The 12716-nt window shown below is 40.1% G+C and overlaps 1 protein-coding gene across 1 annotated transcript; it reads right to left on the bottom strand.

Annotated features, from left to right (window-relative positions):
- Nucleotides 1-10387: 10387 nt before the first annotated feature.
- Nucleotides 10388-11886, bottom strand: LOC118349194. The gene is made up of 3 exons (XM_035692786.1): nucleotides 11290-11886; nucleotides 10982-11213; nucleotides 10388-10863 (listed from the first exon to the last, which is right to left on the bottom strand). Exons 1-3 carry the CDS (start codon nucleotides 11884-11886, stop codon nucleotides 10388-10390), a joined length of 1305 nt encoding a protein of 434 aa, XP_035548679.1.
- Nucleotides 11887-12716: the final 830 nt, after the last annotated feature.

Below are 12716 nucleotides of genomic sequence, written 5' to 3'. Positions count from 1 at the left end.
CCACAATAAACCAACGTTTTACCCCAATGGCCCAATAGGTTTTCAAATCGATCAACAATGGTCAAGTGAAATCAGCTTTGCTAACAAAACCCAAACAACCCAACGATCATTCACAGAATTCCCAAACAAAAAAACCTTAGCCAACCCTCATCTTACCAAGAAAAAAGCTCCAAAGAAGAGGAAGGAAACTCCATCAGGCAATAGAGCACGTTCTCTTCCATCCAAACGAAGTAGCATTCAACCGATCACTCGAGCGGACACCATCAGAGAAGATGCAATTTCAAGTAACAGCCCAACTCTCCCAAGCTCTGGAATTCAGCTACTAGATAATAGCACTGAAGGCCCCTTGGTTTAGCCAAGCAAGAAAATTGGTGCAAACATGTGGGTATCTCGAAAGGTCCCAAAGAAGCACAAATTCTCCCCTTACAAGCTAGAAGACGTGGAACTGCAGGGTAACTCCTTCAACTCTTTAGTCATGAATCTCTTCCCTTTAAATCCCATGACTGAAGAGGCAGGGTAAAAATTGCCCTCAGAACAAACATGAAGATCCTCACTTGGAATTGTCGGGGTATTGGTCGACTTCGTGCAATTAGAAATCTGAAGGCCAATATCAGGACCCATAATCCTGATGCCCTTTTGCATGATGTAAATACTATTAATATTGTTAATAGATTAGGATTTTTCCATTTATAGTCCCCCTACTGGGAAATGGGGTGGGCTTTTGTTTATATGGCGTGATGGTGTAGATGTTGAAACTGTTTTTATTTCTAGTAATGTAATAGCTATGTTAGTCTACTTTGACCCCTCTCATACTCCATGGTTACTCACTTTAGTTTACTGCCCAGCTTAGAAAAAGCATAAACCTAACTTCTGGAACATCTTGAATATTCTCTCTAAAAACTATCCTGGACCCTTGCTTTCCATTGGTGATTTTAAGTCAATCCTTAAACAATCTGAAAAATCTGGGGAAGGCCTTTTGCAACAACTTTGTCTCGCAATGATCTGGCTTCATACATGGAGCAACAAGGCATGGTTGACTTAGGTCACACTGGTCCCCTTTACACTTGGACAAATAACAAACATGTCCTTAATAACATTAGAGAAAGACTTGATCGTGGTGTTGCTAATATTAATTGGAATAATCTTTTCCCTAATGCAAACATCAAAACCCTTCCTAGGCTTTCCTCTGATCATTTCCATATTTTACTGGACACATAAAAAAACCACCAAGGGAAAAAGTCTTTCAAATTTGAAGAGTTTTGAATTAGAAACAATTCCAATTTTTGTTAAAATCAGCTTGGTCAACACATGTGACTAGTTCTCCTATTTTCATTCTTACCAAAAAACTCAAAGCCACGAAACTTGCACTGAAAAATTGGAACATTAATTGTTTTGGTCACATCCAAACTGCAATCAAGAGTCTCACCTTGAAACTTAATGACCTTCAAAATGTGCAACCAACTCTTGATAATATCATCATGGAAGAGATCACCAAAGAGAACCTTAATGAGCAACTTAGAAGAGAAGAACCCATTTGGCGCCAAAAATCGAGAAACACTTGGTTAACAACTTCTGACCTTAGCACCAAGTATTTCCATAATTCCACTATCATTCGGCGAAGAAAGAATAATATCAATTTTATGAAATTAGAAGACAATCATTGGACCTCGGATCCCTCCATTATTAGGGAAAAATTCTGCAATCATTTTCAAGGAATCTACAGCCCCACTAATCATGATATTTCGGATGACCTTGAAACCCTTTTCCCCAGCAAAATTTCTAAAACGAAAAATGAATTTATTTGCAAAATACCTATTGAGGAGGAAATTTTAAACACAATCAAACAAATCCCTTCCACAAAGGCCTCTGGTCCAGATGGTTTCACTAGTCTCTTCTATAAGCATTATTAGACCATTATAAAGGGTGATCTTCAAGAAGCCATAAAAAACTTCTTCATTCATGGTAAAATTCTAAAAGAAATGAACCACATGAGTATTGCTCTTGTTCCCAAAATTGAAAATCCAAATGCGGTTCATCACTTTCGACCTAACAATCTTTCTAATGTTAGCTATAAGATCATTGCAAAAATCCTAGCTAATAGGCTAAAGAACATTCTTCCTAGTCACATATCACCTTATCAAACGGCCGTTGTCCTTGGTAGGCTCATTCAAGAAAATACCATTCTAGCTCAAGAAATCTTCCACCATTTGAAAAAAAATAAAAAAAAAAAGAGGCAAAATGGGTAATATGACAATAAAGATTGATATGGAAAAAACCTTTGACTTTATGGAGTGATCTTTCATACTCTCTATTTTTAAATCTCTAGGATTTAGTCAAACTTGGATCATGTGGATTAAGGAGTGCATCTCTACAGTTTTTTATTCAATCATCCTCAATGGTACTCCAACTTGTTTAATTCATCCTGATTGTGGTCTTAGGCAAGGAGATCCCCTATCTCCCTTTCTGTTTATCTTAGGCAGTGAGGTGCTCTTAAGATTGATTCTTAGGGAAGAAAATAGGAAAAAATTGAAAGGGATCAGTATTTCAAGTTGTAATGTCCGTCCTTGTGGTGAGATTTTTTATAAAATGATTTTAGAAAAGGATGACGGAATTACTGTTCGATTTAAAACTTTTTACTTCCATAACAAGGGTGCAAGACTCTATGTTATAAAATAAAATGTGCTTTGAGAATAAAAGAGGTTTATAGCGAAAACATCAAATTTAACAATAAAAAGGCCTCTCATACATTTAAACACTCATGCCTAGACTTACGTGCTCTTCCCCTTGGACCGTGTCTGTCCTGATGCGTACTGCTCATTCAATCCTTGTGGGGGGAGGGGCATACATAAAAACTAAAATGGGTCGATGACTTGTAAGAATTACTTCATACAATTAAAATATAATGACATAGGTTTTCATTCATGCATTCATCATACCATACATACTATACATACATGCATGTGTGCGTTCGTTTGAAAACATCACTGGACAGGGTTTTTCTTTAAAAATGGAATTTCTCTTCGTAAAAAGTTTCTCCCGTCAGTGCCTTCATTTCTCAAACAATGCGATGCATTCATACATTTATACATTCTTTCTTATCACTTTCATTGGCTGGTATACACTATTACGCCCCGTGTGTTGGGGTTATCGGTCTTCCTTTAGACCCGGACTCCACTCGTGGCCAGGGGTTGGGAATCCTTTTTCAGTCAGGGGGCAGCACTGGGTGCACTTCTAGTCCTACTTACTCGGCATTGCAATCTGCCCATTCATTCGGTACCCATTTCATTCATTCATGTGGTCGTTACATATTTTCATGCATTAAACATTCAATCATTTCTTTCAGTTCAGTCCTTTCAGTCCTTTTTCAGTTCATTTCAGCTCTATCTTTTCAGTTCATTCATGGAAAAATATCGTTTAAAAGCATGGGCTTAAACATCATCTTTCATGGCATCCGTAAAACGTCAGTTCATGGCATCCATAAAAGCATCAGTTCATAGGGACCTTTTAAAACAACATACTTTCTTCACGTCGTTTAAAGCATCAGTTAAAGCATCAGGCATAAGTCTCGGCATTTCTTTTAGTGGAAAATACATACAATAGATATTGCGTATAGTAATCCATTCACATGCATACAATTAATACTTTGGGTGAGTAAAAAAGGGCTGCCAAGGAAGGGCCGTACATACTTATACATTTGAATACTTAGCATGTTTTCGTAAAACATCTTTCGTGTCATTTCGTAAGGCATCGTAAAGAAAAGCATTTCGTTTTCATTTCTTGTATTTTAGAAAGCTCTAGAAGAGTATGAATGCAATACTTACCTAGACCCCATGCTTTTTTTTCACATCATGCAATCCATTCTCATGTGCGTGTAAGATGATAACCTACATGCATACACATAATTTTAATGTCATTTTCTATCTAATGCATAAGCAACTTAAACTAGAAATAGAGATACACATCAGTTGGAACACTCTCCTTCTATCTTGTGCTCTTATGTGCCCTTTATTATGCTAAAACCTTCTTGATCTATTTATGGTCACTACCTCTTCCAAACTTGACGTTCTACTTCAAGTGCTCATCCCCTAAGGTGAACCCATAATTCACCTTAGGATTAAGACACTAAGACATTCGTCTTACTCTTCCTGTTGACCACATTCCGACGCATGATTCCGACCGACGAAATCATGCATCCCAATCCTAGACAATACACTCGTCATTACCTCCATGCCTCTTAGCTCACACTAAATCCTCATTCCCATCCATACACGCCACACAACTCTAAGCCAACTCTGAGGCTTAAGTACCATATAACCATGATTAGGACAGATTACCCATTACATATGGTGAATTTGTCTGGCACATGTGTCTCACCAGATCATACATGTAACTTACCATTTTATCACCTAAGACCAACATATAACACGTTGATCACATGCTCGTAGAGACAAGCGTCATACTCCGATACCAACCTTATCTTAACTTGGCTAGCATGACTCTTCATGCTACCCGTCCCTTTTGACAGTTCATCCCAGCACTTAACACGACAAGACAACATTTACAACTACGTTTTACGTCACACCATATAGCTCGAGATTACTCCCAAGCTACACCGTGACCTTGTCACGTCACTTGGCATCCCGCTACGTCATTTCTACGCCAACTCCTAACTCATCACGAGTACGGCCCCTCACGTACTCCTATCACATCATGACATCCCTTCACGTTCCTACTACGTCATTCCTATACTAACTCCTCACCCATCACAAGCATAACTGACAGTATCCATGTCACTTCGTGACATTCTCCAATCATGCTTTCGCTACGAAGTTTTACACTTGTTCTGCTACTTCACACATACTCCCAGCCATAAGTCAATCACGGTGACACCTATCACCTCAGACTACAAGCCACATCACAGCTACTTCGGGACACTATTCCATGGTTCCCGACACTACTCACCACGTTCTACGCCCATCAACCACACAACCATCCTTATCTTTGTGCATGCCACAAGGTGTATCGTTGCGTCTCATGGAGTACGCTCCACTTGTACTCCCTCCATACACGCTACGACCCATCACCATTACGGCATACCCGCCATATGGTGCATCACTCCAACACATGGAGTACACTCCATGTGTACTCCCTTCACACACACTGCCTCATAGAGTACACTCCACGTGTACTCTTCCCATTCCACCTTATGCCAGGAGGGTATATTTTACATATACTCTCCTTATCCCACACTACGCCACAAGAGTACACTTTATATGTGTACTCTCTTCCCAATCCACACAACGCCACGTCACCATTATAGCACATATTCCACAACCATACTATACAGTCCAGTCCACGACACTTCACTGTACACTTCCCAACTACGCCCAACACTTCACATACACAGCACATCACATCTCCATACTACACAGCGAACTCCACAATACTAATAGCACAGTCCACAACCTAACCAATCAACTAATAACATAAATAACGAGGGATATAGGGTTATACCATCGACTGGATAACCCGTGCGTTACTTGCTGATCGTCACAGTCGATGACGTCAGAAGGGTCGTAAGTGGTGGCTAACCCACGTACAATGGCTGTTTGGGCATTTGGATAGCTAAGTGTGGTCTTGGAGGGGCTCGTGGTGATCTCGTGGTTGCAGTGAGGAAGCGTAACACAACATATCTGGCCGTGTATAGTGACAGTTAGCCACGCACAGTGGCTATCCACTACATAAGGTGGTGGTTCTGGAAGGGGCTGAGCATGGAAGGGCTTGGAAGGACCTCGGCAAGGTGATGGTGGCGTCAAGGTGGTGCCATGGTGGCTCTATGGCGACAGATCTAAGTCGTGCGTGAGGGAGAGTTCGTGAGAGAGAGGACGTGCAAGAGGGGTGGTTCGAGCTATGGGTGGTTGGGGTAGGCCAATGGTGGCCAGAGGAAGCTCGAGATGGCAGTTGGACGTCGTGGGTGGCGGCATACGGCGGTGGACGGGGAGAAACCCGTGCATGTGAATGAGAGAACCAGTGCGTGTGAGGGAGGCTATGGGCCTTGAGCCAAGGGGAGGAGGAAGGGAGGAAGGCTCAGGGGGCTCGTGGTAATGCTCGGTGGCCTGGGTAGCCGCATACGGCGGCTCTAGGGCCGTCGATGGCATTGAAGCCGCGCAAAACCCATTTATGGGTTGGCTGCGTGTGTGCGACAGAGGGAGAAAGAGAGGTTGTCGTGGCTTGGGTTCCATGGAAGGGGTTCACCGGTGAGAGGGGAGGCCGTTGGTGGCAGTGAGGAAGAAAGAAATGGGCTTGGGTATTTAATCTAGGCCATTCATCTTGGGATCTACATAACGATCTAACAGTGGAGGATTAAAACACTGATTTGAAAATGCGTAAACATTAATTTAATTAAAAGCACTGAGAGGAATTAAGGTAGAATATTATTTAAAATAAACTTTAATTTATAAAATAATATTCCTTCATCATTAATAAAATGATGAAGTCTTATTTAATATCTTTAAGAGAATAAAACCATTTAAATTAATTAGAATTTTCAACATAATTTAAATCCCATAATATTTTAAATAACAGAAATCATTTTAATAAATAATATTAAAATTATTTTTGACAATTATAATATTTTTGGAGCTCTTCAAAAATATTATAATTGTCTTATTTTAAATCAAGCTTAGTTTAATAACACAGGAAATACCTCATATAAATATTTCTAATACATTTAAAACACTGGGCATACTTTAGAAATCACATAATATCCTTAGAATCACGCCATTGAGGTTCAGCACACATAACGAGGCTCGTAGTCGTTAGAGAGAAGGGCAGGCTGTTGATTGAGCTGAATTATTGCATATTTTATACATTTAGAACCAATATATTTTATTTATTTCATTACATTATTATTGGTTCTAGATGAAAAAATAGTTAAGATGAATAAATCCGAGTTGTGATTAAAATTGCTTTATAGCATAGTTAATGCTTAATTTTTATAACTTGTGATTTAATTGGATAATCTTCATTTACATGCACAACATATTTTTCATTTTCTATTCTTTCTTTTTATTTTATTTTATTTTATTTTATTTTTCTTTTGAAGGAGTTTTAGCTTGGCATTTGTGCTTTTAAACACTGTACTTAACACGTTATTTTGGCTTGGTAGAGAGTTTCACGCGTAAGGCCCATATGGTTTTGACTTGGTCTTCATGGAGTTGGATGCGGGACTGAAGCGGGTTTGAATTGGCGTAGGAGAGCTGGTCTTTGGTTTTCGCACGCAAGCAGAAGGGGGTATTATTTTTCTTTCTTTTTCATACGGACGGGAGACCATACTTTTTGAGTAGAGGATGCTGCACTGCTTGAAGAATTCCTTTGGGGGTCCAACTGCCGCTCCAGCCTTCTCCTCCATTTCCTACCACCTTCATCTCCATTTATTTGGCTTGCTCTTTTTACTCTCTACTATTTATTTAATTTTAGTTTAAAGTTTGTGATGTATTTTTGAGATATTTGGCTTAGACCTTTAGGTATTTTATTTGCTGTTTATTTACTTCGTGTTAATTATTTTTCTCGCTTCTTTAAACTTTCATTTAACACTGATTACAAATGCTATTGATTGATTTTGAAAATTTGTGATTTGAATACAAGGATGATCTCTAGAATCTTGATTTTGGGGTTTTTCAATTCTCAGTTCATATTTTGTCAATTACTTTCTAATGTAGTTTAATTCTTAAATTAGTTTCATTAATCTCTTAGGGCTGGTTTGGATGTTGAGACGAGACGAGAATTTTGAGAATTTTGTGAATAGTATATAGATGATATGAGTTAAAATTTTGGGTTGAAGAATAGAATTTTTGTGGGTCCCATTGTAGATGTGTTTGGAAGTAAAGTTAGATGAGAATTTTCTATTGTTGGCAGAAGATATTTCGGTGGGTCCCACTGTGTGCATTTATGGCCTGTCAAATAATGGTACACGCCTCCTGAACTACCCCACCGACATCGTCTCTTTCCCCTCAAACAATGTTTCTCTCGCAGTGTTATTTCTCTATACTATACAACCCATGAAAACCCAGCTTCTCTTCCTCGTGTTTCAAGATTTCTTCATGCCTTTCTGAGAGCTACGTTTGATGGCCCGTATCTCCTGCGTCCTAATATTTCTGCACCAGACGTGAGACCTGTGTTCCAAGTCTCCCATCGCTTGCGTTTGAAGACCCACTGATTCTGCAGCTCTATCGACCGACGTTTGCAAAGGTCTCGTGGTTCCCTTTCTGCATTTTGTTTTTTCCGGCACTACTACGAACTCGAGAAGAAGGTATGTTCCCCTGCCCTGATCTCTACTAAACGAAATCCAAGTTAGGGAGATTAGGGTTTCCTTCATGCCTTTCGCAGCTCGATTTTCTTGAGATCAGTGTGTTCGATTTACCTTGACAAGGTTGGGGTCTGAGTTGCCCGCATCAATAATTCTAAAAATGCATTGTACAAAATTTGGGTTGGGGTTTCATACCGCAAGGTATTTTCCTCTGTTTATGTGTTTCCAATCGCAAGCATTCGAAGCCAACCCAAACCTGCATTCGATTGAGCGACGTCCAATGTCCAAATTTATTAACAAAATTTGGACATTGGACCTCGGGATTTACCGTGCTCTGTGTTGGGTTTCGGTTGTTATGAAACCCAATTTCGTAACAACCGATTTCGTGCATGACATAATGTTGATAATATTTGCCACTTTCTGAAATAAACTGAAGAATGCACTGCATTACATTCGAACTCGTACTTTATACACCATGAAGTTATTTATGTTGGCAATTACTGAAGCGTGTCTCAGGAGGTATTCATCATGTCTATCGGTTGGGGATTTCGTGAAAACAACCGACTGGTGCTTGATAAATATAGCCTACCAAGAGCTGAAATACCGAGCTCATCCGTCTATTTTTATCTCATCTCTTGTCACTGATATAACTACTGTTATAGCATATTGTGCATATGAACTTCAGATTTACAATTTTCCCTCTATCATTTATGATTCTCTCAGTCTGGGTAAGTAATTTTGCACTCCATTACTGAGCAACTCAATGACATCAAACTTGACTTGAACTGCTGTCCTGACCGACATAGAATATTTGGATGGTTGGGAAAGGGAAGAGGGAGGTTTATGGTAGTAAGTAGACAGTAAAATGTACTGATCAAATGTAGTTTACTGCAAACAGAGCCACTGCCCAAGCTGTGAAACTAACCTTTGCAGTGAGGTATTATGCATGTGATCTTGTTATAGTTTCCTATGTATATGTGCGATGTTAACAATACTGAAGGCCACAAACTGAAATAAACCTTTGAATGGCCGTGCCTTATTTTTTGCCGACTGTTGCATTGCACTTGAGAGCAACCAAATATAATAATTGTAGTGTTTGTTCAGTGCACACGGTAGCTTGTGATTCTGAGTTGTTGGTCTTTATACTGTGTGGCAGTGGCTTCACAAACCCAACACTAGCATACATTTAACTTTGTATTTTTTACTTTGTCTGCAAGAATTATGGCAACTAGTAGCGGTGTGTCCATAAGCTCCCCTCATCCTATGAGGCCAGAAGATGACCTCGTATTGGGACGACGACCTCTATGTTATTGTGGCATCCCCTCCAAACTGCGGATGTCTACCAAGCCCAACAGTTTTGGGAGGCGTTTTTTTAATTGTCAATATTATAAAAGTGAAAAACAATGTAGCTTTTTCCAATGGGTTGATCTTTCAATATCGCTACCAGTTTGTTGTGGCCGCACGTTGGAATTAGCAGAACGAAGGAATGAAAGGCTAGCGGGTGAACGTGCAAGAATAGAAGACGCCAAGTTCCAATCAATGAAGTTTAAGTACAAATGTGCATTGATCACATCTTGGGTTTTATTTATTACGTTATTTTTTAGTGTTAAATTTCCTAAACTTAATGATAATGTAAATAAGTTAATGCTACCTTAAACCATGTTTCCATTATGTTAAATTCGCTGTTGTGCCAAGAATCATAGTGAAATGTTGTGCTCAACGTGCGGGTGAGGTTGTGAACAGCAAGTATATAACCCTATACGATGTTCTGTATCTTATATGCTTGATATTTGCTTTTAATACAATCAGTTGTGAACTGTTGTATTTAAGTGGGTTATGGTTCACTTTCGTCAGTATTTAACATAGTGGAAACGAAAGTCTGTTTAGAATCGGTCAACACAGGTTCATTGATTGGCAAACTAATCTTATCTAATAAAGTAGAACGAAGATTTATGTTTTAACTGCTCTGTACATATACGAAATTGAAAAGCAATCCTGACAAAACCCGCCATACCAAATAGTATTAAATATTTAAATACTACAAAACCATAAACTGAACTAAGCAAAATAATGACAGGTTCATTCTCCAAACCTATCTGCCCACATAGGGATCGCAATCCCATCTCTCTGTGCTATCATGGCGCTGGCTGACTCATGGGACATGTCAACCACTTCAGATGTGTCGCCCGCATCATTATCGGCCCCAGTCATATTTTCTTGACTAAACTGAAGCTCCAATGCAGCCTGAATGAACTCATCATTCGGCGTTACCGTTTTAATAAGGTTGTGCAGTGTACAACATGCGGTAACGAGCATCCCTTGCCTGGTAGGGTGATAGCGAGGCATAGCACTCAATATCTGGAATCGATTCTTCAATAACGCAAATGTACGTTCAAAAATGTTGCGCAGCGATGAATGTCGAAAGTTGAAATAATCTTTATATCCTCGGAATTGACGGCCGCTATAACGATCAGAGCGATGATACCTCTCTCGTGGATATGGAGGCATAAACTTCTCAATGCATGGGAATGCAGAATCGACAAGGTAATAATACCCTGCAAAAGTTAATATGAAATGAACCCACAACCAACGCGAATTAGAGAACTAAGCAATTATTGTTCTACCAAAAAATGAGTAAAATAACCTTGCTATTTTATAAAGTACAAACTTTACCTTCGGGTGGCCATGGAAATTGATTCCGACGTCGACTCAAGGCATCCAGGAATACTCTTGCATCATGTGCTGTGCCCTCCCAGCCAGTATATACATACTGAAACTTCATATTAAAGTCGCATAGGCATAGTACATTTTGTGCAATTTGACCATGATGATTTCTATATGCATTACTTAGCCTAGATGGTGCTCGGGCGTTAATCATTGTGCCGTCCATTGCACCAAGACATTTCTACGAAACGGAAGATCATATAAGATAGCACACAATATAGTTAAAACCATAAGGCATATATAGAAAAACTTCATACCTCAAACCATGGATAATTGTGGGGGTTCTCCGTAATGTAAGGATGGACCCCATCTATCTCAGTGCGCCTAATCACAGTCCTCCCAAGTTGATGTAGTGCCCGCATCACAGTCTTCACATGGCGGTTAATTGTCTCGCTTGAATGTTGGAATCGGTCCCCAACGATGCGTTGACCCTGTGCATGCCCAACCAGAAGGCAAAATATGCCTAATGATTCCTCGACAGACACTCTCTCCGTACGGTCCATAATTAATGAGTCTCGTAAGAGGTCACAAACATAACGGAAGGCTTGCACCTCCATTCGAAACATTGTTCTGCAAGTTCTGGGGTTACCATTCAATACTGCTTGAATATATTGATCCCCTCGTAGGCCTATATTGTGTTCGGGCAGACGAACTCGAGCTCCAGACAACTGTGATGCCATGAACATCATGTACACGATGTTTGCCTCCTGCGTTGCGGCTTCATCTCCACTCGAATGAGATGGGCAGATTCCATCACCCGTCTCGCTCCTCTGAGACGTAGTTGAGCATGTATCCTCCATCTCGCTGTTTGTCTCCATCGATGTGGGTTCTTCCGAACTACTATCAGTGTCCATTATGCGTTAACAATGCTTGTGATTGGTACCTTAAAAAAAAAATTATATTAGCCTCTGACTTTTCAAAAGTGATGTTGTTCATGCTTATTTAAATATGGAGGCGGAAATACGTTATTATTGTTATGTCAATAGCATAAACTCGTGGAATTATGTAGATATCCTAACCAACATAATCACAATAAGCACATAACAATAATCCATGCTGGCATATAATATCAGAAAGTGCAGGGAAACTAGAAATCTAATGTTGGTTAACAAACTAGATGTACTCAAATACAAAGCATCCCAAACATCCAGGAAGTTGTTCACCAATTGAAAAAACTTAAATGTCCCGCAAATTATCTAATTTAAATAAAGCAAACAATAGGTAGGCCTTCATTCCTCAAACTCATCATCCATCCTGACCGATCAATTCAAACTCCAAGCCCACTGACTTCTACGCGTATCCGAGATCGACACAAACGACCTCTGGACTTTTGTGCTCAACAATCGGTCAAATGCCTTGTTAAATTGCTCGGGTGGTAGGGGAGGTTCAACTTCTTCAAGTAGTTTCATACAATGCATTTGGAGATCAAACGCCCCACATGACTCCATGCTCGTGTCGCCTTTACTGCGCTTCCTTGCCCTTGTGTACTCTATCGATTCCAGCGCTGCCTTCTCTCTGGCGTCGGAACTGCGTCTGATAGCATCGAGAGTCTCGCTCATTTGCTGGTGGATGGATGCGTCTTGGGTGGGCCCTCCCCTCTGTCGTCTATGAGACCCGCTGGCGTATGAGGCGGAGAACGGTCTGGGTTGCACCTGGGGGTCGGTCGGCTTAATCATCAGGGAGT

This window comes from Juglans regia, chromosome 8 (genome assembly GCF_001411555.2).
Source record: "Juglans regia cultivar Chandler chromosome 8, Walnut 2.0, whole genome shotgun sequence".
Classification (NCBI taxonomy): Eukaryota; Viridiplantae; Streptophyta; class Magnoliopsida; order Fagales; family Juglandaceae; genus Juglans; species Juglans regia.
The sequence above is the reverse complement of the archived record's forward strand: the minus strand, read 5'-3'. Positions and strand labels throughout refer to the sequence as shown.